At 40.1% G+C, this 27730-nt stretch overlaps 5 protein-coding genes across 6 annotated transcripts; 3 read left to right on the plus strand and 2 right to left on the minus strand.

The window, feature by feature from the left end:
- Window positions 1-294: 294 nt before the first annotated feature.
- On the plus strand, window positions 295-5133 carry LOC131446399 (nudC domain-containing protein 3-like). The gene is made up of 6 exons (XM_058617588.1): window positions 295-583; window positions 962-1269; window positions 1877-2009; window positions 3056-3199; window positions 3292-3480; window positions 3818-5133. Exons 1-6 carry the CDS (start codon window positions 386-388, stop codon window positions 3926-3928), a joined length of 1083 nt encoding a protein of 360 aa, XP_058473571.1. The 5' UTR covers window positions 295-385; the 3' UTR covers window positions 3929-5133.
- A 600-nt stretch (window positions 5134-5733) lies between these two features.
- Window positions 5734-8728, minus strand: mrps24 (mitochondrial ribosomal protein S24). The gene is made up of 4 exons (XM_058618209.1): window positions 8460-8728; window positions 7729-7806; window positions 7048-7159; window positions 5734-6050 (listed from the first exon to the last, which is right to left on the minus strand). Exons 1-4 carry the CDS (start codon window positions 8499-8501, stop codon window positions 5767-5769), a joined length of 516 nt encoding a protein of 171 aa, XP_058474192.1. The 5' UTR covers window positions 8502-8728; the 3' UTR covers window positions 5734-5766.
- Window positions 8729-8903: 175 nt separating this feature from the next.
- nudcd3 (NudC domain containing 3) lies at window positions 8904-12719 on the plus strand. The gene is made up of 6 exons (XM_058618208.1): window positions 8904-9348; window positions 9720-10054; window positions 10133-10265; window positions 10542-10685; window positions 10780-10968; window positions 12024-12719. The coding sequence occupies exons 1-6, from the start codon at window positions 9151-9153 to the stop codon at window positions 12132-12134; spliced, it is 1110 nt and encodes a 369-aa protein (XP_058474191.1). The 5' UTR covers window positions 8904-9150; the 3' UTR covers window positions 12135-12719.
- Window positions 12720-14794: 2075 nt separating this feature from the next.
- On the minus strand, window positions 14795-19156 carry LOC131445824 (cytochrome c oxidase subunit 5B, mitochondrial-like). The gene is made up of 4 exons (XM_058616513.1): window positions 18997-19156; window positions 17488-17558; window positions 15954-16053; window positions 14795-15267 (listed from the first exon to the last, which is right to left on the minus strand). Exons 1-4 carry the CDS (start codon window positions 19097-19099, stop codon window positions 15155-15157), a joined length of 387 nt encoding a protein of 128 aa, XP_058472496.1. The 5' UTR covers window positions 19100-19156; the 3' UTR covers window positions 14795-15154.
- A 1514-nt stretch (window positions 19157-20670) lies between these two features.
- fbxw2 (F-box and WD repeat domain containing 2) lies at window positions 20671-27601 on the plus strand. 2 transcript variants are annotated; one of them, XM_058618063.1, is made up of 8 exons: window positions 20671-21568; window positions 22173-22465; window positions 23318-23540; window positions 23849-24043; window positions 24545-24678; window positions 24817-24903; window positions 25014-25183; window positions 25674-27601. In XM_058618063.1, the coding sequence occupies exons 2-8, from the start codon at window positions 22199-22201 to the stop codon at window positions 25960-25962; spliced, it is 1365 nt and encodes a 454-aa protein (XP_058474046.1). In that variant the 5' UTR covers window positions 20671-21568; window positions 22173-22198; the 3' UTR covers window positions 25963-27601. The 2 variants fall into 2 exon arrangements, with proteins under 2 accessions (XP_058474046.1, XP_058474047.1); XM_058618064.1 differs by having other exon boundaries at window positions 20671-21241.
- Window positions 27602-27730: the final 129 nt, after the last annotated feature.

The following is a 27730-nucleotide window of genomic DNA, read 5'->3' on the forward strand; positions in this document are numbered from 1 at the left end:
TCAAAATCACTTGGTTTCATTCATGAGGCTATTATCTGGCAGAGTATACCTCACCAAGTCCTTTATAAGTGTTGGAATGCATTTAAAGAGCCAGTAAAAATCACAAAATGTATATTCTGACGAGCCAAAAAGTGATGGAAACCTATGGAAACCAGAAATTCCGAGTCAGCTAATACATCGAAAGAATCTCTTTACTAGAAATGGTTGCTATGATACAGATGAATGTCTTTCATCCTTTAAAGTCCTTCTTTTTCTTCTCTTCTGTCCCCGAGTATTATTTTTGTTTTGCTGTCTGTCAAATCACTTTGTATTGCTTGTGTTTCTAAAGGTTCTTATATAAAAACTATTTTTGTTTTAGTGCTGGATTAAAACATTAAAAGCCCCCATGGAGTCACAGCGGGAGATGACAGAGATGTACGATAATGCTCTGCTGGGAATCCTGCAGCATGTTGGAAACATCCAGGACTTCCTTCAGATCTACTTCAGGTTTTTGTATCGCAAAACCGACTTTTATCGCCTCCTGTCGAGTCCCAGAGACAAGATGGGCTTCCCTCCTGGTGTAGCGGAAATGATGGTGCTCAAGGTGTTTGTCATACAATGACACGTCAAGATTCATTTCTTATTAATTTGTTTTTAATTGATTAAATTTAGCTTAAATGTCTAACTAACTGTTATTGTTGGATTTTCAAGCCTCCAGGAGAAGATTTGATTCATTTCGGGATTGTCTTCATTTGACAATTGTGCTCCACATACAAAAAGTGGTTTAGGGGTTTTGTTCCACTTTAACTTTACTATGTATGCATTGTGAACAGTACTCATGTAGAGTAAGTTGAGCAACTGTCCTTTGATGGTAAAGTACAAGAAAGTACACCAATACACACTCATTTGCTAGTAAATTACAGTAAATGGTGTGCACTTGATCTGTGCTAATGCTAATCCTTCTCTTCCATTCCCTCCACAGACATTTAAGGTGTTTGAAAAGCTGGCAGAGCAGGACAGAGAGAGACAGCTGGTCCAGATACAAAAGAGAGCAGAGAGAGAGAGTAGACTTGTTCCTGCAGCAGTTCAGGAGCTGGAGGTCGTCTCTGAGAAGACAGAGGAGCTGAGCACAGAGGGAGCACAGATGGAGAACAACAACTCCCCCCTGGATGCTGGGGATGTTTCAGTCCCTGCAGCCACAGAAGCCACCGTCTGCCCTCAGCCTGATGCTGACAGCGGTGGCCGCAGTGAAGTTCCACGGCCGTCAGCTCAGGGAGACTCAGCAGAGGAGTGAGTGACACCCTGCAGGTCAATGTATCAATCTAAACACTTTCACACAAGGCAACAATAAAGCATCAAGTCTACATATAATATTTAATGCAATATTGGCACTTGTGAGGTTGATCACTTTGAATGGAGGTCTATGGGAAAATGAGCTTCTACTTCTCACTCAGTATGTTTACATGAATAGTTTAATCGAGCTAAGGCCGTAGTCCAAGACAGGCAATCGGACCAAGTATACATGCGTAATGTAATGTAATGTAATGTATACAAGCCTGGATCGTGCTGTGGTTCTGTATGTTTCATACCTGCTGTACAATCTCCAATCCCACAAACATGTTCCAATACTGTTTCTCCAGGCTTCCTTTCTATGGAATTCAATCTCGCTGGGTTTGGGGTTGAAAAGGTTCCTTTAACAACTTGACAAGCTCATCAAATGTCTTATCTCCTGGCTTGACACAACATCTTTCTTTGTGTACTGTCTGTTTAAACGGACATATAACAACAGAACGCGGTGCTACCTAGTGGACCTGCCATCTAACCTGTATTACTGTCAAATCTCAGATGCCTGAAGAAGATAACTATGTTGTGAGGTAAACTTGTTTCTGTGTGTCAGGAGTCAGGAGAGATTTCAGTCTGACCCTGACAGTTACAACGGCGCAGTGAGAGAAAACTACAGCTGGTCCCAGGACTACACTGATGTGGAGGTCCACGTGTTTGTGCCCAAGACAGTGATTAAAGGCTTTCAGGTAAACACACTGTTTCAACCACTCAGCATACCAGCGACACTGTTCTCTGTTCACTGGTGCGCCGTAGACCCTTTTCTTAGTTAGTCCTGATGGTAGCACAAAAGCAAAGCAAGAGCCATAACAAATCATTTGCACTTGCTGTCATTTTGCCACTTAAAGGCGACATAGACCGGAAGCTCCAATTAACGCTGCATTTGTGTGTGTATCTGCGTCATTACCTCGTTTATGAAACCCTAACGTTTCAGAACAAACAGTTCAGCCACTGCTGAGAAAATAGGGTTTTATTGTTTTCCTGGGCTCTACGAAGTGGATCGGCACTTCCGTAGTTTGATGTCGTCATCAAAAATCCTCACCACTCCTCTCACCACCGTAGCGCCTCCTGGTGCGGGCACTAGTCCGGGCACATCCGGTTGCGTACATTCAACCGCAGAAGAACTACTCTCGTTGTAGCTGCTGAGATGCAGAGCATCCACCGTGCCAGAGGGGGAGCTGTGTATCCGAGAGCTGGCCTACCAATTACGTCACTTCCAGGTACCTGGCCAATCACAGGACAGTGGGAAAGCTCTCGTTGGCTGGCCAATCACAACACAGTCCACGTTCTGGGGGTGTGGTTTTGGTCTGAAACAGCGCGGCTGACGAGAGCGTCAGTGAGGAGATATTTTGATCGGCTCGTTTGCAACTTTTTCACTTTATAACGCGATAGTTTATAGGTTTGCACTAAACATGGTTTGTATTTATATAGCGCTTTTCTTGTCTTGATAAACACTCAAAGCTGCACGAGTTATAAAGCGATACTTTATCGTTAGAGCATATACATTTCATGTTATAATGCGATAGTTATATGCCATAGTTTATTTTTCATGGCAGATTTAGTGTGTAACATTACAGAATTGTGTCTCTTGAAAATGTTTGACAGCATTTCAAATTCCGCCCTTGTGTTAACGATTTCACACTGCAGCTTTAAATCTCATGCGATGCCAAATGCTTATCTATTGTGTGATATTAGGGCCATAAATCTGTTCTCCTGTCACTGTGGCTGCCCTCAGGTTAGCGTCAGTCTGCAGACCAGCAGCATTCAAGTGAGCATGAGGGATGGAGCCATGGAAGAAATACTGATGAAGGGAGAATTCACACACAAGATCAACGCAGAGAACTCTCTGTGGAGCCTGGAACCTGGACGATGTGTGAATGTGAGTAAACTCACCGTTCATACTCAACCTCCTCCCCATTTTTAAACCAATAACTTTTTTTATTCATGAACAAACTGTACTTCGGCTCCCAGCTGTCACTGAACAAGGACTCAGAGGTTTGGTGGAGCGCGGTGCTGAAAGGGGAGAGGGAGATCAATGTGAACCGCATCAACCGCGAGCGCTCCATGGCAACAGTCGATGAGGAGGAGCATGCGGTGTTGGAGCGACTCACCTTTGAAAACCATCAGAAGCTGCAAGGAAAACCACAGAGTCATGAAAAGGTGAGAAAACGACACAAACAAAAAGTCTGGGCTGGGAAATCACATGTTTTATATGTTATTCAGAATAACATCATTGTCACCTTTTCAAAGCAGTACATTCACTTCAATTCAAAACTTAAATGAAGACTCACAAGAGGGTCCAAAGCAATTGAAATGTAAGAAATGATTAATCAGACACAAGGCTGGGTGATATGGGTCATAAATAATATCTGGATTTTTTTAGGCTATATTCCGATATACGCGATATATGGGGATATAAAGCTGCACACAGCTGTTAACACACTGTAAAATAAAATCTACTCAGTCAACTCAACCCCATCTCCATGTGTCTCTTCAGAAAGCGCATGAGATGCTGAAGAAGGGCTGGGACGCTGAAGGTTCACCTTTCATCGGGCAGCAGTTTGACCCGTCCATGTTTGACATCCCACCCGGTGCAGTGCAGCTCTGAGACGCAGCCGCTGCTTCAGCAACATGAACTGAATCTGTGTTATTATTAAACAGAGAGGTTTGTCCTTGAAGCTGAAGCTGCTCACTCTGTCCAGGATCTGAAACATGATATGTGTTGCTGACTCTGTAGAGACCTGGATCATGAAAATGAATCAGTGTTTTCATAAAACTGATTGTAGTTTGCTCCTTTTTTTTGCTACCAAGCATCAGTCAACACTAAAACCTTCTTTTTAAAACATTACCTGTCAAAAATTTACACAAATTACAAATTGTACAGCTTCCTGTTTGATTTAGGATGTTTCCATTCTTTTTCTTCTCCTACGCTGCCCTCCACAGTCCTGAACCAGTTCAGAATCAGAATCCTGAGTTCTTCTGCCCCTCAAAGTCTGACCTCTGATTTCAGGCGTAATCGTCCAAAACATCCCAAAAATCTGATAAACACATCTGATAAAATAGAAAATATATTTCACTTTTTAACATAGTTAAAGGAGGAACTGTGTGTGAATGATGTGTGTGATGTATCTCAGACTAAGACACAAACATGGACAAGTACAATCATTTCATGTTGAAAATTCTTCAGAACTAAACTGAAAATCGCCGTACCAAGCCTTCAGAGCAGTCACTTCGCCACCACCATGTTTGTTTTCCGATGAAATCACATCTCGCATTACATTAGTGGATTTTCCGTGACGCGGCGTGGACGGGCACTGTTATTAGTTGAATATCTGACGTCTTTGTGACCTTTTACGCAGGAAGAAAGCGCAGGTAAGCTTGAAACTTTTAACAGTGTTTACAAACAATTACAGAAAGCCTGATAACTATAAGAGTATTTCAGAGTTCTTTGGTGGCAATAACTGTCAAAAATGTCAAAATAGAGATGAACATTTGTATGAAGTTTCCTTTGAATAATAGGAAGCTTTAACTTTTAAAAGGTGGATAAACGGATGTTTGTGGAGAACAGTGTGCTTCATTCCCACTACTGACATATTTACAGTTTATAATATGAAGGTTATATAAAGTAAGTTTTTTTTTACTTTTTGCTTGAAGATACAAAGTTACTTACTATTTAGCTGGTAGTCAGGGAAGAGGGAATAAGACAATTATGAACAGTAAAAACTTTTTTTCCCACCACAAAATTTGCACCTCAAAATGCTGGAAATATTGTTTCAGAGTTGTTGTTATTGCATGAACAATAAGATATCCGTATATAATCCGTAATATCCGCAATACCGTAACGGATATTTTTATATCCGTTACGTTCAAACAATTGTCAAAAGAGTTCCACAGAATGAGTCATTTATATTTACTGTATAGCAGTAGTGTGTCTGCTACAGAGACCACCATGTGCTAACTGGAGGCTATCACAGGTTCCCCGATATGTTTAAAAGGGAAATTTCTGCAAAAACCACATGAAGTCCATTAATTAAAAGCTTGCAGCACCTTGGGATAGTAGATGTCAATGTCATTGGAGTCGAGATCTGTTATACACCTTTTTAAAAGGCTACAAATAGTCGCAGTGACTGTTGGACCTGTGATAATCAAGAAAATAATCGGACACTCACGTCCATCCCTAGTTTTACTCGCACCGTTTCCAAACAGGAAGAACAACAACAACAACAACAACTAGACTATTCCACAGTAAAGTGGAATATTTATATGAATAGAATTGAAATGTTGCACTTGCTGTAATTTTAGACACTCAATTTACATAACACACAATATTTGAATTTTTACAGTTTAATAAAGAAAACAAAGCAAAACTGAATATAGATGGTGTCGGTCACTGAGCATGAACGTTGATTGGTCAATCACGTAGTATGTAGCATGACACAGTTTCCATCAGAGATACTTATAAACAGCTTTTTGCTGCAGGGTCTGAATCTCTAACTTGACAGGACACTTGTAGAAGTGTGACAGCAGAGACTCAGAATATCCAATTAAAAAGTAGAACCTGAGCGGTGAGAACCTCTGCAGCACGAGGGCGCACACAACGAGCAAGTTGCCGCGGCGTTTGATCACAATCTCGTTGGCCAGGCAGCCGTGGAAGGTCCCGAACATGAACTTCCTGATGAACATGTCCTCTACGGTCCGTTGAGCGGCTCCATCTTCACCGCGGAGGTTACCTATCAGATACAGGAATATAAGATTTGTCCCTGAGTATGATATAAGACACGCTGTGTATAGAATAGAATAGAATAGAATAGAATAGAATAGAATAGAATAGAATAGAATAGAATAGAATAGAATAGAACATAATTACTTTATTTTACTTTATTGACGTTGTTTGGATAAATAATGCAAAAGATATCGTTAAATAGATCGGTACAAGAAGCACACATTGGCTTTCACCGCTCTACTGTAGCCACGCCCCCTCTCACTCACACAGCACTGTGGGCTACCTGAGAGGATAAGCGGGTCTTTTGGCAGAATTGAATCCACAGGTAAAAAGTTAAGCGAGCGCAAGATGTGTGGGTCATTATTATGTCTGACCTCAACAATGAAGACTCCCTGAATGCAGTGTGCCTGCATTACAATGAGTCAGCAGATTTTACAACATGTAAACAAACAGGTATCCAGTGGCTATTCAAAACTATGTAAAACATGATTCCGACCGCAAGGTCCTAAATTAAAACGAGCGATAATGGTCCCGAATTTAAGTTGCAAAGTTCAACCAGCTACAGACAACAAGTGACAGACAGAATGGCATCTTGCCACTCTAAAAAGTAACAATGGGCATTAAAACACAGCAAACCAACAATTACTAAAAACATGAGCTAAAATCATATATTTTCAAACTTCAGCAAATCGCATGAAGCTGAGAAGTGTAAAAATATCTTTTGCTGCTTTAATGTGGCCCAGGACACATTAATGTCAATGCTGACAACTGCTGCTGTTAATAACATCTACATCGTTAACATTGTCACAAAAGACTGTACATGTTACATGTACACTAAAGTTTGCATGAGTTTACACCATGCAAGACCTAGCTCTGGATGGGAATGACAGGAGTGCCATTCTTCTGATTACAAGGCAAAATATATCATGAGGCAGCTATTTTTAGGTGACGCAGTTTCATTATGTTGCTTTAAGTTGCTCTTAAACCACATTAGTCATGCTCACTGGTATTCTGTGACAGCCATCCTTTCCGATGGCCGATGTGATGAGGATGAATCGCCTGCTCGTAGACCAGAGGGTTGTCTCCTTTCCCCACTCGGATACGAGCGGCTCGGTTCTGGAGAAAAAGCAACAAAACAAGTCAGGAAATACATACAAATACATACCAATACATCCAACCGTAAACACATACAGCAATAAAACAATAAAAGTTTAAGTCATTGGCTTAAAAACATTGGATAGGGCAGAGAGGACAGTACAAGGACATTTTTACAGCATTGTTGCATTACTGCCTCCTTTCATTCTTAGCTTAACTCCCTACTGATTCCTCATTGATCAATACTACTGAGGAACAGTGTCATATCAATATTTACATTCTATTTATTCTAGCTTTAGAATGGATGGGAATTCTGTGGCCAATATTTGCAATTTTTTGATCAGCAATAATCAGCATTAGGCGATGATCATGTATTTGATATTTAGTTTACACATTTTTAATTGAAAACACTGTATAATATATAATAATTGCACCACAGACATGAAATGTAGAGTGGAGAGAGAAAACACAAGCCTTTTTTATACTATTTGTTATCATCTAGAGGGAAACTAAACCCCCTCCTCTGAAGATAATATTTCTACTGCTGCAAACAGAGCTGCAGCAATGTGTGGAGCACAGTGAGGGTTTACCTTGCAACACACTGCAGTGACGTGCAGGCTTCTGTATCCAGTAGAGGAGCAGAATGACCCAGTCCTGGCCAAGGCACTCTGTAGATAAACCAGATGAAACACCATAAGAAAACACACGGAGTCTTTGTGTCCCAGCACCTAATTCAAATGAATGGGTCATTCATCCGGCTTTTGCAGAGGTTAAAGACGAGCTGACCAGTTGGTACAGGAAACATCTAAAACATGCAGGACCAGGATTGAGAAACACTGTTTTACACCATATTCAGAAAACCATATGCTTCAAGCTACATAAGTTACATACACAAACATACGTCAACAAGAAAGCGTTTTATATTTCAGCTACCACTGCAATTAAATTACCTTTTTAACACACCTATCAAAACATTGTCAGCATTAATACTCTGCATCACACTTAAGGATGGATGATATGGGCAAAAATAATCAAATCAGTCGATATGTAATTATAACAATAAATGTCAGTCAGACAATTAAGAGACAACACATTTGTTTAAGTATTATCAGCATGTAATTGTAAATAAATAACAGCGAAAACATGCAATTCAATGATATGGGCGATTGTATTTGTGTGAATGCACCTGGATTCCTCTTGAGACACTGGTAGGTTTCACCTCTTACATTACGTTTACCTCCCTTGAAACTTGGTGACACAAATCTACCAGTCCTAGTGATTTTAATAACATATTAAACCATTAAAAATAAGGTTTTCTTACCAAGAGACCCGTGATACCTGCGTTCCTCAAGGACGCCGCCATGTTTTCTGAATCGTCTTCTTCGTTGGATTTACTCAGCCGTATTAGCTTATTGCTGCCATCTACTGATTAAATTTGAAAGTATTTTTGCTTTTTTGTTGGCTGACTTTGCTAGGAGCGCAAACGCCCATCTCAAACCTCTCTATTTCTATTTTTTATTAACGCTATGTTGACAATTATTGCTTAACACACATTCAAACGGATAACTTGTGAAATGTCCACGAAAACCGCGCCTGTACGTCGGAACTGCTTATTTGGAAAGCGCTTATCTGTTTCCACCGGACGGCTAGATGATTGTACCAACCGGATAAAGAAAAATAAAAGACTTTTGTGAAAGCGTAGCCTTTGTTAAACGTGTTATATCAATTTATATAACATAATTGTGCTACAACATAAAACATACATATATTTTATATTGCGTATGTGTTGATATCTGTCAAATGTTCCATCCGTTTTTGTTGTGGTTGTGACCTTATTTAGAAAACTCCGGACCGGAAGTGTTTGTATTGTTCTGGAAGGGAAACAGGCATACAGAAACAGCACAGCAACTTCCACCTGTTTATTTTCATTTATATCCCCCAACCTTTGACTTTTCTGAATAAATTATCCATATAAGTGCTTAAGCTGTAGTTTTAAGGCGTAAAAAGCCGCAATGGCGTCGCCGCTGGAGATGACGGAGATGTACGACAACGCTCTATTGGGAATCCTGCAGCACGTTGGAAACATCCAGGACTTTCTTCAGGTCTACTTTGGGTTTTTGTATCGCAAAACGGACTTTTATCGCCTCCTGTCGAGTCCCAACGACAAGATGGGCTTCCCTCCTGGTGTAGCAGAGAAAATGGTGCACAAGGTGAAGTTCGTCAGCGTATTGTTTTCCTGAAGTGTGTTTATCTGTCATTCAGTGGTGGAATAAGTACTTAAAGTAAAAGGAACAACATCAACATGTAGTGCGTTGAAAATAGAATATTAAATGAAAACTAGCACTTAACTATGTTTTATTTTACAGTACTTGAGTATAGATACATAACACATGACAATGTCTATCAATATTGTACTTTAACGCCCTGAATTTGAAGTGAGATATATAATTCTATACTTTTAAGTGTGTTAAATTGAACTGTATAATAGAGCAAAATGAACATTTAACACAGTGCAGTTATGGGAGGAGTATATAATACATCAGATGAGTAGGTTAAGCGTTAACCTCCTTTCCCCTCACAGACATTTAAGTTGTTTGAGAAGCTGGCAGAGCAAGACAGAGAGAGACAGCTGGTCCAGATGCAGAAGAGAACGGAGAATAAAAGTGTTCCTGCAGCAGTTCAGGAGCTGGAGGTCGTCACTGAGCATCACAAGGAGACGGAGGAGCTGAGCACAGAAGGAGCAGAGGTGGAGAACAACAACTCCCCACTAGATGCTGTGGATGTCTCAGTCCCTGCAGCCTCAGAAGCGACCGTCAGCCCTCAGCCTGATGCTGACAGTGGTGGCAGCTGTGAAGTTCCAGGGCCGTCAGCTCAGGAAGACCAGGCAGCTGCAGCCAGCACTGACGCAGCAGAGGAGTGAGTTTCAATGAAACCACCTTGTATTTAGTAGTGAACACTTTTCTGACTTATGAAACATTATATATTGTGTTTCAGGCATCCGGAGAAATTTCAGTCTGATTCTGACAGTTACAACGGGGCCGTGAGAGAAAACTACAGCTGGTCTCAGGATTACACTGATGTGGAGATTCGGGTGATTGTGCCCAAGACAGTCGTTAAAGGCCGACAGGTAAGCAGTCATTCAACAAGCTGACATATCACAAACATTGTTTGTTTGTTTTTTTTATTTTGGTACAGTTCACTTTGGTACAGTAAGGTACGGTTTGGGATGGTAAAGCCCTGGGTGACTGTACCATACTATTTTACTCTGGTACCCCAAGGGAAGAGTGCCAAAGAATGGAATGGTTGGGACTGGTTATTTTGGTACTATTCATAATGGAAATGCAAAAAATTACACAGTTTTACTGTGTTCTTATTGTTTTGCTGTCACTGTGGCTGTCCTCAGGTCAGCGTAAGTCTGCAGACCAGCAGCATACGAGTGAGTGTGAGGGACGGAACCACAGATGAAACATTGATGGAGGGAGAATTCACACACAAGATCAATACAGAAAACTCTCTTTGGAGCCTGGAACCTGGACAGTGTGTGGTTGTGAGTAAACTCACCGTCAGTGCTCAACCTCCTCCCATTTTTTTGAACCAATGGCTTTTGTAAGTTAATCTTCAAACTGTGCTTCGGCTTCCAGCTGTCACTCAGCAAGGCCTCGGAGGTTTGGTGGAGTGCGGTGCTTAAAGGGGAGAAGGAGATTGACATCAACCAGATCAACCGCGAGCGCACCATGGCAACAGTCGATGAGGAGGAGCATGCTGTGTTGGACAGACTCACTTTTGACTACCATCAGAAGCTGCAGGGCAAACCACAGAGTCATGAAATGGTGAGAAAACATGTGTTTTCACACTGTGCTCAACATGTGTGAACACACACACCACACAGGGAGTGGAGTGAAAGTTAACTCGGCTGTGCAGCAGCAGAGGTTGTGTCTGTGAAACACACAGTCCTTTTTTTACATATGACATTAAAGTATTAATAATATATTTAGCATTTATAAGCATCTATACTGTGCAGCTGAAAAGAAAAGAGGCACGTGCATGAACACTGACTGACCAACGACTTATTATTCATCGCACACATACACCGTCAACTTCAGTCCTCTTAATTTCTTTTCTGTTATATTCATAAGTCTTATTCATCTTATTGTTTACTGAATTTTAACACATAACAAAACAAATGCTTTTATTTGTATATCTTAAATTATTGTAAGTGATATTGTCATTGCAATATTAACCAACGTCATCACATATCACATGATTTCCTAATATTATTGCTCCAATAAAGATATTCATTATGAAAAATAAAAAATGAAAAAATGAAGTAAATAATGTGCATTGTAAATAATGTTAACATTAAACAAGCTCATATATGTAATTTAAACTTGAGTGTAATACATTTAACAATGTGATTACAACCTAATGTCTTGTTGTTACTATTATAAAAATATTAGTAACAACTAATATTTATTCAGTCATCTCACTGACAGTTGTGCCTCAGCCACATGAGCTGTGTTTAATGTAATGTAATTTTATGTAAACATGTAATTGTTTAGGGGCCACTAGTTTGTCAGTTGAGGCTTAGAATATATTCACTGGTTAGTCTCATTGTTAGACAGCCATTGTTGACTCAAAATGTACGTTTTGAAAAATGCATGATGTATGTAACCTTGCCATTAGTTAGTGGACTTTATGTGTTTGCAGAAGTGATGAAATTTACCAGGTTTCTTGAATGCATCTTGTTAGCTGCTCTCTTGCTAGAAATCCCTGTCCATCTCCTAACCCTGGTCGTCAGTCGATTCACCCCTAGATGGCACTCTATATCTTATAAGCACAATTCAATGTGTACGTGTGACATCTTTACATCCATGTGTCTCCACAGAAAGTGCATGACATGCTGAAGAAGGGCTGGGATGCCGAAGGCTCACCTTTCAGAGGGCAGCAGTTCGACCCGTCCATGTTTGACATACCACCCAGTGCAGTGCAGTTCTGAGGCACAGCCACTGCTCAAGCAACACAAACTCAATCTGATTTGTATTTATGAAGCGGTGGAAATAAAGACTGCTCACTCTGATCAGGATTTGAAACCTGATGAATATGTATGTTGCTGACTCTACAGTGCCTACAGTATACGTCTGTCTGCCCTGCCTGTGTGAATCTCTTCTTATATTTCACTTATATTCTCATACCAGTGCCAAAAACATCAGAGCATGTCGTCATTTTCAAAAGAAGAAGCTTGAAAGACAAAAGTGAATTATTCTTAGGGGCTGTCCACGTGAAAATTAGTTTTTTTTTGTGAGCACTGAAATAGTATTTTGTTTTGAAAACGGGTCCCGAAGTGGGAAAATCTCAAAAAGCCACCATTGCGTTTTTGTGTAGGCAACCGATACTTTGTCATAGTCCCAACTCTCTCTCGCGCTTGCAGTTATTGTCATTGTTGTCGTCTTTTTGGCTTCATGATAACTTTTCTTTTCTTTCCTTAGTCGTCCTGGCTGTCTTCATTCTGCCTCTGTTTCTGTGACTGTATACACACTGTAATGTATACTTGTTCAAATAAAGCTTTATTTAAAAAAATGAATTGTGTACCCGTGAAACAATGTTTGGTAACCTGAAAATTGCTTTTAAAGTGTAACTAAACCACTTTTGTCTGTTGTAAACCAGTGCATATGTCTATATAATTGTTATTTGTTAATCCGGAGGCAAATCTTAAATTCATATTAGTGTAAGTATTGAAATTTCTACATGCTGTGATAGAAATCAGTGTATCTACTGCCTCTCTCTGGTGGAATGGTAAACTGAGCACCTTGGTAGACAGCTGCAACTCGGTGTCAGATTACCTTACGAGATCACACCCCCTGCACCGATCCCCAATCTCCCGCCCTCGACTCACAGCCCACTTCTTGGCGTTGTCCAAACATTGGGTGGCGTTGGCTTCAGAAGAGGGTAGCAGTAAGGCAATTAAAGGGAAATAATGTTTTTTTTTCATGGGCCTTGATGACCATTCTCCCTACGATAACTTCATCCACCCATTTGTCCATTTTATCTCTAATCATCAGCTCCCAGAATCCATACTGACACTCATCAAATGGAAGGAGCTAAATAATAATGTAGCATATGACGGATGATGAGAAGACAGGAAGACGGAACCACAGATGACAGGAAGGTCAGAGTTTTGCCTCGGACTCTAGAAACACTGCTTTACAACTTCACCATCGCCAACCACTTATTAAAATAGAACGTTTTAATAATACTGTATCGTTTTATCGTTTTCAATTCTTCAGTCATACATAACTGAAACAGAGATACCCTAAAGCTAATGTATATCTGTTGTCACATTCATTCATAGGGAAACACCACTGGAAAGTGAAATAGTCTGATGTTTCAGTCACTTTGCACTTTGTCATCTTGCTGCTATATTTTGTCATCTTGCTGCTATATTTTGTCATCTTGCTGCTATATTTTGTCATCTTTGTAAATGTCATAGTCATAGTTTCTGGAAATATGTAAACAACATTTTCATATTCTTATTTTATTGTTAATATTTTTATTTTCTCTTTTTAAAATTGTTATTTATATATTGTATTTTGCACCAAGGGAGTGGCACCCAAATTTCGTTGTCCACAAAATAACGACAATAAAGGCTATTCTATTCTATTCTATTCTATTTTCCCTGAGCAGGAACACTAAAAGAGAACATAGTCGAACGCCAGCAATGCCAATATTTGTTATATTGAAAATAAAATATTTTCCCTGTGTTTTGTCGTAAAAAATCATTAGCATCATGTAACAGTAAACTGTATGTAACTGTAAACAGGCATTTAAAGGGTTAAAATTCTGATAATTACAATCTTATAGTTTTGATCAGGACTGAAGTTGATTTAACCCAAAAAAGCAGAAGAAAATATTAGTTTTTGTATCTTACTTGACTCACTTGAATATTTAGTCCTTGGGCTCGAGTGTAGCTCTAAGAGTTTCTAGAAATCACCTCTGACAACCGTTGCTCTAAAGGGGTGATGCAGTGATTGACATGGGACCTCATGCTTGCTGATGTGATTGGTTAGTTGCCCTCAAATCAAACAAGGTTTGAATGAAATGGCCAAATTATCGTACATTTGGGCTTTTTTGAAGTTATTGATTGTACAATGGGTGAAATCATGCAAATATGTACAGATGTAATATCTGGCAACACTGCTTTCGCCAAGTAAATGAGCCATCCCATGGAGGAAATAAGATTTTTCTGGGCATTTTATGGCCTTTGGGAAGGTTTAACATAAATGTAACTATGAATTAAAAACATAGAATACTAAGATCTATGCCTATGTCCATGTCTGAATGTGTCCTGTGAACAGATTTACAGGGCTCTCTTTTTACTATTGTGGTCAATGGAAAAATTGCTTTTTGGGCAGCTAAAGTATTTTCATTGCAGTACCATAAGTGACCACTGAAAAATATTCAGTGTACTCCACAAGTACAAGGTAGTCTATCCAGTTCTTGTATTATACCCATAGCATGGAAGGAAAAGTATTGATATTCAACTGTATTTGCATCAAATGTGAGGTTTGAATTTTGAAAATGTCTAGTTTATCTCAATTCCCATGGAAAGTACTACCAAAGTGCATACAAATACATTCCAATGAATGGGAAACATTAAGATAACTTATGGAGGACTTTATTAGTTCAATGTAAACTGCAGGAATGAAAATGTTCAAAGATACAGTTGTGTCCCAAACCACATCTGATACATCTGTGAATGTAACATGTAAAGAAAAAACTGAGGTTTTAGCAAGTGGATCAAGTATTGAGACAGAGCGAGTTAAAGAGCAATCAGACAGACTCCTGAATTAAGACCAGGACATTAAAGAAAGACAATATCTTCTCTACCTAAACTTCCTGGAGATGTAAAACAGGCAGTGTCTGATTCTTCTTCACCTCGTTCTGATGGAATATTTTAGAGAAATGCTCATGCTGTGCAGACAGCCATGTAATCGAGGTCTATAAATGACCAACAGGAAGTTAGTGGGGGATCTCCTGGTGCACAAGCTGGTAATAGGAACCACAGGATGGGCAGCGGTGGGCCGGGCCCTCATGAATCCAGAACCAAACCACTGATGTGTTGTCCTCTTCACCTACAGGGAGGAGACAAGTAACCACGTTTTAAAGAGACAGGTTAGTATTGGGTGGTATGGCCAAAAATGTATATCATGGTATTCAGTATTTCCCCTAGGTTTACAGCTTTTTTTGGGAGGGGGGGGTCTCCATCCTTAAGTTCGGTGTGTTATTTTGTGACCGTGATGTAGACCTGCAGGTCCCATCTGTGAGCTAAAATCACTGATTTTGTGTGGGAGAGTAAGTGGTTTGTACAGGAACACAAATTTCAGCTTTGATTTGATTAAATGGAAAGCCAATGCTTATGTTATTGCACACTCAAATTGCTGTGGATTTCATTAGGTGAGCCTTTTGTTAAATGACAAAATCTGTATTTGTCCTCAATGGCAGGCGTGTTTTTTTACTGAGCATGTGCCTGATCGGCTACTGCAGTTTTTTGGCACGGGGCACACAGCACAGTCAGTGCGTGTAAGATGCAGACTAGGTGTAAGCACCTCATACAAAATAAAAAAATGTAAAACAAGGCAATGAGAGATGGCAGACTTCACCCCATTGCTGCAACAAGCCTCTGGCGGCCTCTGCTGGTCATAGTGGCAAGTGCGGAAGCACAGACAGACACAGAGCCACCAAAAACAATACTTCACTCCCACTCCGTGGGGTGGAGTAATAAAAGAGAACGTTTACAAGGTCTGTTCAAGAAACTTACAGATGCATCCCACAATCCTCTTGTTTGTGATGGAAGGAACAATGTTGGGATCCTCCTTGGTACCACTGTATGACTTTGGCTTCATCGTGTTGTAGGGATCCTGAAAAAGACAGAAGGGTTAGGTTATAGCAGGTCAGACAAACACATTTTGTTAAACAAGGCAGAAAATATGAGAATTAATCACATACAGTGCCCTCCTATAGTATTGGAACAGTGAAGCCAATTCCTTTATTTTTGCCATAGACTGAACACTGACATCAAAAGATGAATGTGTGACAAGAGATGAACATTTCAGCTTTTATGTCCAGGTATTTACATCTGGATCTGATACATAATTTGGAAGAGCATTATTTGTAATGGAACACAACATTTTTAGGTGAGCAAAAGTATTAGAGCAGACCGACTTGAAAAGGATTAAAGTGAATAAGACGTAATATTTAGTTGCAAATCCTTTGATTTCAATAACTGCAAAACAAGCAAAACGCTTTTAGAGCCGTCAGACTGTCCGTTTCATTTTTTTCAAAACCAATTTCAACCAATCATTGCGCTTCAGACTAAAACACAGCCAATCCATGGTTCACATGCGTGCCGAACCGTGGGGGGTGAGCCGTACGGATCAGCTATGATCCGTTGCACCACTACCTTTGTGTGTTTGTGCTCGTTATCTTGCTGCATGATGAAGGATCTCCCAATCATCTCGAAATTGGCAGACAAAATGTTTCTGTTAATTTTGCTGCTGCCATCATGTGTTACATCTTCAATGAAGATTAATGAGGCCATCCAAGAAGATGCCATGCAAGCCCAAGCAATGACATGACCCACACCGTGTTTCACAGATGAGCTTGTATGTTTGGGATCATGAGCAGATCCTTTCTTTCTACAAACTTTAGCCTTTCCATCTCTTTGGTAAAAGTCAATCTTTGTGTCATCAGTCCATAAAACTTTGTCCCAGAATTTGAGGCTCGTCTCTGTACTTTTAGGAAAATTCCAGCCTGGCCTTCCTAATCCTCTTGCTAATGAGCAGTTTGCATCTTCTAGTGTAGCCTCTTTTTGTTCATGAAGTCTTCTGCAAACAGTAGATTGTGATACCTTCACTCCTGCCCTCAGGAGGTTGTTGCTGATGTCAACCAGTTATTTTAGACTCTTTCTTTACAGCTCTCATAATGTGTCTGTCATCAACTGCTGATGTTTTCCTTGGTCTACCTGTTGGAAACCTGTTGCTTAGTACACCAGTGGTTTCTTTCTTCTTCAGGACACTCCAAATGGGTGTACTGGCTATGGCCAACGTTTGTGTTTCTGATTGATTTCACATCTTCTCAAATGCACATTGTTGTCACTCAAAATACAGGCTGCATGTGTTTTATGTGGAAAGGAGTAGACAAATCAGCTAATCTCTGTGTGTGTGTAGGAGGGAGAGCGAGCTGCTGGGCAGGGAGATGATTAAACGAACATTTTGATACGTCAGTGTTGATTCTGCCGCCATACATTTGTCAATGTGGGCAACTCTGGACATTTAATAATCAATTTGAGATACCTTTCCCTCCTTCATGGCGTCCATAATGATTCTCTCCAGCCCAGTTGCCTGCTCCTCATCAGTGGGCATCCCTGCAAACAAAGGGGTCAAAGGCAACAGGTGAGAGGACATACGGGACATACTAGGGTGTCACGATCTTGATTGTAAATCGAATATTGATCAAAATGACGTCACAATGTTGACCTTCGAAAGCAAAAGGTGCATCAAGGACACACACACACCAAGATTTGTTACAACCAAACCAAAAACTAACGTTCCCTCCTAGTTGGATAGGAGCCCAACATTCCCAAAACATTGAGGGAACCGAAAACTGAACCATTCTCCTGTGGTTGCACCGTTGTTTCCACACAATATTCCCGCTTGGTTGTATTTTGGTTAAAAAAAAAAGACCTTTCTGAGAACGTTGTCCAAAGGCTTGTTTGCATTTCGACCAGCTTCGTTAATTCTTTTTTTAGATACCATGATAAAATGTTTGCAGTTATTAAATTCAGCTTTATGTTAAAATTTACAGACAATTGTAACATGTGTAACACAGCGGAATATATTTATAATTTGATTCGTATTTTTTGGGTTGGGCGAAATTAGTAATTTAATAAATATGAAGATAAATATTTTGATAGTCTTAGTGTCCTAATATGTACGTATATATATGTACGTATATATATATATATATATATATATATATATATATATATATACACATATACACACGTGTGTGTGTGTGTATATATATATATAAAATACACACACACATATATATATATACATATATATATATATATATATATATATATATATATATATATATATATATATATATATATATATATACATATATATATATATATATATATATATATATATATATATATATATATATATATATATATATATATATATATATATACACATACACGTAAATACACATATTTAATCTCAGTCATTAGGGTGCTTAATGTTTAATGTTTTTGAAGAAAAAGCTGTCACCGTCGGACGATTAGTTTTAAACAGTGTTCTAGCCCAATTTCAGTGATGAAATTGTAATACAACAGTATATATTTGATGTCTTATTAAGTGGCTATGTCCCACAGTGTTAAAATTAAGTGGCTATATCCCACAGTGTTGAAAAGGGGCTGGTGTAAAGGAAGTTAGAATTTGAAAATAACATTTCTGAAACATTTTAGCGCACTCGTTAGCAACGTTGAGCTAACGTCATCTGAGAGGAGTCTCCAAAATTAAACTGAAGTCCGTTTTTTTTCTCAGCTGGTAACCTCCTACAATAAAAAACAAACACAATTGTGAACATCTGTAGGAAGTGACCGAGTCGGTTACTTACTCAATTTACCAACAGTAACATTTGACCTTTCAAAGACACAAACCGATGCTGTTAACGCTAATAATGCTAACGACCTAGCAGACGGAGGTCTTCCGCTTGAGGTAGCACCGGACACGAGCTTTCAGAGAAAGACAACATCGCCGTTTTCTACTTTAAAGTCTTCCGGTCCTCACCTCCAGCCGCCATGCCGCGAGTCAGAGCAGGGACCCGGGCAGTCCGGCTCCGGCTGGCCATCGTGACTCTGAAAGCCGAGCGGAGCAGTAACCTTGCAGCCATTTCCTCTTCTTCTCTAACGCCAATATGTAGTCGCGCTGTGATGACGTAAGGAATTTATACGATGTCGCTTGGTTTGACGCATGGATGTTTATAAGAACTGAATAGAGCTCCGCCCCTTTGCCTCCGCGTCACTTACATGGATTACATTACATTACATGTCATTTAGCAGACGCTGTTATTCAAAGCGACTTACAATAAGTGCATTTAAACAATACACATGGATGTATGGTTGTGTGGGTGTGCCCCAGCTCATTGGGGAAGTATGTTCGTTAGCTGATAGCTGACATTGGAGCAGATTTCAGAGAAATCATGAAAAGTGACTCTAGTGTATTTAGTTTGTGAAGTAATTATCAGTGCCCTTATGCTTTTTCATGTAAACATGGTCATAAACAAAACAATGACGTTATTTAAGATACAGTAAAACCATTAATTATTCATTTAAATCAAGAAAAAATTATCATCTGCTTCATATGTGTTTCTGGGATACATTTATAATAACTTTTCATGTCTTTGAAATTACTGTTATAAACTTTGCATTGTCCATAATACCATTTTGTTTTTGTTTTTTAAACTTTAGGATATACCACACCTGGTTAATAACAAACAAACGTCCACTCAAAATGATGCTTCATTAACAGACGTCATCAGTGGAGAATGTTATACAGGTGATGCACCTTACAATCAAGATTCTAGACTCATTGTCACATTCAATGTATAAATACAGCAGCAGGGAAATTAAATAGTGACCACACATTTTACTGTGCAAAACAACAACAATTTAAGAAGAGTGAAGAAATATATAGCAATAAAAAAGTACTTTATAGTATATAAGTACAAGTATATATTTGTGTGTGTGTACAAATACACAATAGGATAATGTGGCATCATAACCTTTAGAACCAAAAGAAGTACTGGCTTTGATCTGCATCTTCATGTTTACAAAGGTTGTAGCTTGACCATGCATTAAAAATTAAAAATAAACAAGCTGCAAGCAGACAACAGCTGAAGGCCAATCTGTTTCATGGTTTCAAACCCAAAGTCAAATAATAGTAATTCTTATAACAAAAAATATACTTTGTTCAAATGCTGAGAAACATTTATTTACAAATGATGTGTTTCTAAATTCTTGGTAAAAAAAAATAATAAAGTAAAAACTAATTTACCTAATTAATTTGTGACTGAATATTTATTTTGAATGGGATGTTTTATAGGAGTACGTGGCTGATCTGATGAGGCTGGTGTTTGAGGAGGTTATAAAGGTTATGAACTCTTTTGCTGAAGAGCGGCAGAAGAGCCCCATCCCAGGCTGTCATCGCAGGAGGAAGTGGTCCCACTTCAGTCACAGGGAGGACGAAAGATATATTAGGCCAGGCATATCTACAGTACGACCCACGGGCCAATCACGGCCCTCGGTCAGATGTTGTATGGCTTTATTTTGTTTTCCTGAGAAGGAAATGTCTTTCAAATAACCCAAACACATCAAAAACATAGGGGATGGACCAAGCATGGACCAAGAAACACCGGTCACATGTTTCACACCGCCCTACATTGTACGTGACACCGGAAGCTACCTCACCTGGGCGATTGAGTATTCCCCAGTTTGTTCTGACAGGCAAACAAGGTTGCGGGACAAGACTGACACATGAAAACCACCAATCCACCATTCATGGATATTTCTCATTATAGCGAACACACAACCTAGAAGAACGGGAAATGACTATGGACCTAATTTCCAGTTTGTGCTTAGCTCAAGCGTATCTTGTTTTGGAGATCAGTTCGCGATACGCCGCCTCCTGCAAGACGGAGTGGAGGGTAAAACTATGTCACAGGATGTGAATAGCGTTTCCATTATCTTTTACTTTTCAAGATGTCAGATCCTGCCTTCGTCCAGTCGTGTTGCCGAGCGTAAAGAGTCTTTTCTTGGGAAATGTACAGACTATTATTCTGACAGAGAAGTGATGTAGTTCACGATTAACGGAATTAAATGCTTTCATCGCAGTGGTTGGCTAACGATAGCTACAAAGCTATCGTACTTGGACAACTTCTTTGCCGACTGGTTAGCTTGCAACAGCTAACTTCGTGAACTATGTGAACTAATAATAACAGAAAAGTGCTGATAAAGGAACTCCCTGCAACCCTCTGGTTGGTGAACATTCCGAGTCAACAGTATATATTATACATTTGATTTATTATTTAGTGCTTTTCATCGATTTCTGAGACGTTACCACTCGAACTAGTACACTAACAGCGGTGTTGCTTTGCTAACGTTTGCTACAGAAGTTGCTAACTAGCCCGGAAGCTAACTTGTATGATGAATGCATTATCAGACACTGTGGCTTGTAATATCAAGAATCCGCACACTATTACACCACGACTATCGTTATTTAGATGTTGTATATAAATATAAACATGTAACATATACAAGTAAACCGAAGAGGCCAGTAGGATACTGGATCCAGTGACACTGATGTAAGCAATCCAAAACCTTTTTGTCAACACTCAAACGTAATATTACAAATGTCTTACTGTTATTACATTTATATGACTGCAAGTGGCTACGTGTCTGGAACACGAGAGTGTCACAGAAAACATATTCAATGTGGTTGATTTATGTAAAATGTCACTTAAACAACACAAAGCTTTTTGTATCAGTAGGTCTGAACAAATTAAATGTGTACATGCGTGCACAAAATATTAAAAATGGCAAAACAATAAAAAACGTTAGACATGAGATTTATTTCATTTCTCAGCTGTCATTTTTTACAATTAGCAGGTACCTTAACCTCTTATGTAAATGTAAGTATTTCATTATGATTATGATATTGTGGATTATGAAACGCAGCCATCCAACGTTATACACATATTTCAGCCTACTGATGGAACTGTTATTTAGTAATTCCATTATATATGGTATGTTATGCATTCCTGTGGAATTATTCTTATTGTCTGGAAAAAGACTAAAGACATTATTTTATGATAATTTTTATGGTTTTATTTATTACTTCCTTACACTAACGATACTCAAAAGTTATTGCTTCGTGTGCTCAATTAAGATCTAGCATTGTTCCACCAGGTGCTGCAGGTTGCTCTAATGTGCGCATGGAGAAGGCGGCATTTGAGGGGTGGCTGGAGTCAGTCTCTGCTACTTTCCTTACGCTAAATGACCAGGAGCGCAACCAGTCTCTGGACCACCTCATATCTTTAAGTGGTGCCGCCCAGCTCCAACATCTGTCTAATGGTTTGGAGACGCTGCTCAAGCGTGACTTCCTGCGCCTCCTTCCTCTGGAGTTGGCCTTCTATGTGCTACAATGGCTAGACCCTCAGACACTTCTCACCTGCTGTCTGGTCTGCAAGCAGTGGAATAAGGTATCATTCATCTTAATATCCGGTAGAGTTTTGGTGCGTTTAATTAAATGTCTACATTTGCCTTGTCCTAACACTGATTTATACTTAGTGTAGGATCAACGCAAGGCCTATCTGAATTTGCAGTCACTATTTCTCTACATTGAGCAATGATTGCTGAAACTGAGCAGATGATGTTGGAGTTGGAGCTATGAAACATTTACAATATTATATATTTTTCATAATTTTATTTTTGAGCTTTGGATGAGAAGGTTTGTCTTCCAACCAGGTCAATGGTTTGATCCTCAGCTCAGCTCACATTGCTCCCAGCAGTTGTTTTGGCAGCATGTGAATGGTGTGATAGAAAAAGTGCTGCATGTGCTGTGGATGCACTGTATGAATGGGGGAATGGCAACACTGTAGGCTAAAGCACTTTGAGTGGCATCAAGACTAGACAGTTGACCATTTGTCAACTAAGGTCCACTATGTAACATTTTGTTATATAATTTATAATATGGATATAGTTATTATACATCTCTTTTTATACTTTCAATCCCATACCTGGACACATTTGCACACACACGTAAGCATGAATGTGCGCGCACACACACACACAGCAGACATGGTAGTTATCACAATGGATATTACGGTGTCATTGAGGAGACCACCTTAGGTTCTGCACATGTTTTGGAAAGTAGGTGGTGAGTAGATGTCACGAATTCTGGACACTGGACCTTTAATGAGGTTAGGGCTAGTTACTTTCAAGGCACAACTATATAAATATGTAATAACAAAACTATGCAATGAAACCCATGTGTAATTGTCCTTCACCGTGTAAACGTTTAAACATTTCAACAAGTGTCCATCTCCTTGTAGGTGATAAACTCATGTACAGAGGTGTGGCAGAGTGTGTGTCGGGAGCTGGGCTGGAGGATTGACGAGTCTATTCAGGATGCATCACACTGGAAGGGCGTGTACCTGAAGGCTAAACTGCGTATGACGCAGCTGAAGGATCAGGAGGCCTTTGAGACATCATCCCTCATTGGTCACAGTGCTCGAGTTTATGCCCTCTACTATAAAGACGGTCTCCTCTGCACAGGTACACAGGACGTCTTGTTGATTTTTAATGTGACAATTAGGCTGAGTGAACCATGCCAGCGATGTGTTTTCGCTCTGAAGACACGTCTGGTAGGAATGCTGTTTTGGCCAAATGTTCAAAAATGGCAAATATTGGCCTGATTAGTCGGTCTAAAATATGACATTAGCACCGAATTATATTAATACCTTCCTACAGAACGCAACAGAATGTCAACACAAACCTGGGCCCCGGAGTTGTTTCTTGACGAGGGTTGACTTTGTCTCCATCGTTTTCCAGCAGTGACACAGATATTGTCTTATTTTTTTCAGGCTCTGATGACCTGTCTGCCAAATTATGGGACGTTCGTACCGGGCAATGCATTTATGGAATTCAGACTCACACCTGCGCAACTGTGAAGTTCGATGAACAGAAGCTGGTGACTGGGTCCTTTGACAACACTATTGCAAGCTGGGAGTGGAGCACAGGAGCTAAAATCCAACAGTTCCGTGGCCACACAGGCGCAGGTTGGTTTAGGTTTTCCACAGATCTCACTTCTGGGGTCTTTCATATCACCTGTTTCTTTTTAGGGAAACTTAGTTGCTGTTATGACAAATGTCTGTCAACTGGAGGGGACAGGAAGGAAACGAGTGACACATTAATTAAAAAGATTTGTGGACAGAATTGTTAAGTACTTCCTACATGACCGGAGCACAGACTCTGGCTGACACTGAACTGAAATACGGCAGAAAGGGTTGTGATTCGGCTCGGCACACGATCATACACCAGACACCAGAGATTTTAGACATTTCGGCATTGTTCGCTTTGATTCCTGTGTCGGTCGTCGTGCTCATGAATGTTTAATGTCAGTAAACAACAGTAAATGGATTGATTTCCATCTCTCAGTGATCCGTTTGTCTTGATAAACAAGCTGAACTCTGTGTCTCCTGCCATGTCTTACATGTGAGGGTTGAGGTGTGAATGCATTTGGATCTGCTTGACATTTATTGTTTCCTGTGTGTTGTTAGTCTTCAGTGTGGACTACAATGATGAGCTGGATGTTCTGGTCAGTGGCTCCGCAGACTTCTCCGTGAAGGTGTGGGCTCTGTCTGTTGGTGCCTGTCTCAACACAATGACTGGACACACGGAGTGGGTCACCAAGGTCAGCTCACGGATACAGGATTTCTTTCTCATATTGTGAGATATTATTGTCAAGAGATGTGTGCACTTGGAGAACTTTTTTGTCGTTTGTGTTTGGAATTCAACAACAAAACTGTCTGTCGGTGTTTCCCCTCCTCAGGTGATACTGCAGAAAAGTGAAGTTGATTCTATGATGCACAGTTGTGGCGACTATATCCTCTTAAGTGCTGATAAGTATGAAATTAAGGTAACGCTTATTATGTCTCCAGTGTTTAAAGAAACATTAACAGCAGCTATTGTTGTGGGTGTTTATTCTCATGTTTGAACTGTGACGCCAACGCCCTGTTTCCTGTGCAGGTCTGGCCTTTAGGGAGAGAAATCAACTGTAAGTGTTTAAAGACGCTGTCGGTGTCGGAGGATCGCAGCATCAGCCTTCAGCCTCGCCTGCAGTTTGACGGACGCCACATCGTCTGCAGCTCTGACCTCGGAGTGTATCAGTGGGACTTTGCCAGTTTTAAGATTCTCAGGTAGAGCACAACAAAGAGCGTCTATGTTTATTCTATGCTTTGTTTATTTCAAAGCGAAAAGAAAAAAGAAAATGAAATGCGATCACTTGAAAGCATGAGGTCCTGGAGTGACTCCCCCTTGTGGTACCTTGTGGTAAAATAAGTCGCTAGGACTGGATTGTGGCGAGTGAGACGGCATCTTCACGTCACTCACATCAAATCAATTTTCTTCACTCCTGATTATCCCAATTCCCGCTAGTTGAAATTCTGCATGATCAAGTTATTGTAGGTGCTGATGATGATGATGATGATTCAGCCTTTAAGAAGTTACTATGTAACATTTGCAGGACATTCATACGTCCATTAAGTGCTGTGAGGACATTGGGTAAAGTCAGTTTGAGGATGTGACCATTGTTTCCATTGTAATTAAGTAAAACACTGTGAGTTGAATCCTAAGACATTGTTCTAAGTCTTGGTGACATTGTAATAAACACCTTTTTTCTGTTTCCAGGGTGATTAAAATGCCGGACCCAGCCAACCTGTCCTTGCTCAGCTATGGTGAGGTGTTTGCACTCCTTTTTGACAACCACTTCCTGTATGTGATGGACCTTAGGACAGAGAGGATCTCGGGACGCTGGCCTTTACCGGCCTACAGAAAATCCAAAAGAGGATCCAGCTTTTTGGCAGGTGTGACTTCTTGGCTTAATGGGCTGGATGGGGGCAATGACTCTGGACTGGTTTTTGCGACCAGCATGCCTGACCATAGCATTCACTTAGTACTGTGGAAGGAGAATGGATAGAAGAAGCAAGCGAGGACTCCAAACTGCAGACTGTAAGGAAATGAGCTGCTATCATAAGCACTCTTGGATATATACACCTTCACAGTGATGACAGAGCATGCATGGACCAAAGCCTTTTGTTTTTATCAGTTTCTTCCTCAGCATAGAGTCCTCTTCTTCTTCTTCTTCTTCAACAGCTAAAGGTTCCATAATAAACACAAGTGTTTACATTCTCCTGTCATGGGTGATATGGACGTTTGATCAGTTTTAGCCCAGCACATAGGCTTTTTATATACAGATCTACACATTTTGCAGATTCCAAAAATAGTCATCATGAAGTGGTATCGAGATCCCGTCAATACAACCAAGCATGAGCCGTCTCAGATGTCAATCGTGATGCTTCACCTTGTTTTTATAGTGTCAGATAATCAGAGAAATTAACACTTTTGGAATACTGAAATACTTGGCCATGACATGGACATAAAATGAAGCCAGCGGTGAGCAGTGACGATGGTCACTGGAGCTGTCATGTCATTTATCTTTCCAGGATAGCAGAAGATTCTCAGCCGGGGCCTCCTTTATAAAGCTTGTGTACGCACAGAAGAAGGCGTACGACACTTTCTACGCAAACTTGATGGGGAAACGCGCGGTCCTTTACGGAAACTCTGACCCATGTGTACGCACATAAACGGGAGAGAGGAGAAACTGCGACGCCGATGTTCAGAAGGCTGAATAAACAGAGACTGTAACAGAAAATGTGTAAAATAAATTCAGTTATTACGGCTGATCAAAAGGTTTTGTTTGCACACACCAGCGAGATGTATTTTTAAACAAATAAACAAATACATGTTTGATCGTCTCAGCGACACGCATCTGCACACACACACACACACACGCCCTAATCAATAAATACAAAATGAATACAAGATATCTGTTGCTGCCAGATAAACTTTTAAATAAATGCTGTAATTATTAAATCATGTTGTGGTATGAGACGTATTCTCAGGGACAGTACGGTCAAGGAGGATACATTACACAAATAATGGGCTTCTAATGATGTTTGCAGGCGTTCTAAAAGAGTTTTTATAGTGAGGTGTTGCAACTGAATAGATAATGTGCCATACTAATCAAATGTACAATTATTGTTATTGTCGTCATTGTGCAGAACAGTCTCTTATTTACAATCCGTTTATTCCCACGAGTGAAGCCGCTCAGATTCAGTCATGGTGGGGAGAATAAAGAGACGTGATCAAAACGATTGAGGACGTAAAATAGTTGATTTATTTCTGCTCGAGGACGAGACAAACGGCAGCTTCAGAGGGAGACACTTTTCAGAGAACAGTCAGATCTGCTGCTCAGTGATAATGAATGTATGGTGAGCTGGTTCCTGTCCAAGTGGATTCAGTGTCAGTGCACACAGAAACTGGGAATTACTGTATGTACAAATCCAATTTGTTCTTATACCGTTCACTTACAGGCGACAGTGACGACCCACACAAGCATAAGTGGCTACTGGCTCTTATTTCCCCAACCCTCAGTGTGCCGTTGTGGAGAAGAACCATTGAGCTTCTGCATTTACAGCATCTGCCACATTCTGTCACTCTAAATGTATTTTTTTTTACCATTAGACACTGTATAAAACCCTTTTTGCACCTCGGCGTCTGATTGTGTGAACTTCCTTTTCTTCTTTCTGCACTTGCCATGATTTTACGGGCCTTTCCCGATCAATGAATATTAATTTGGGGCGTTTTTCTGACTATTTATAGTCAAGTGTGGGCATTACCTGAGG

The sequence above is a fragment of the Solea solea genome, chromosome 19 (assembly GCF_958295425.1).
Source record: "Solea solea chromosome 19, fSolSol10.1, whole genome shotgun sequence".
NCBI classification, from domain to species: Eukaryota; Metazoa; Chordata; class Actinopteri; order Pleuronectiformes; family Soleidae; genus Solea; species Solea solea.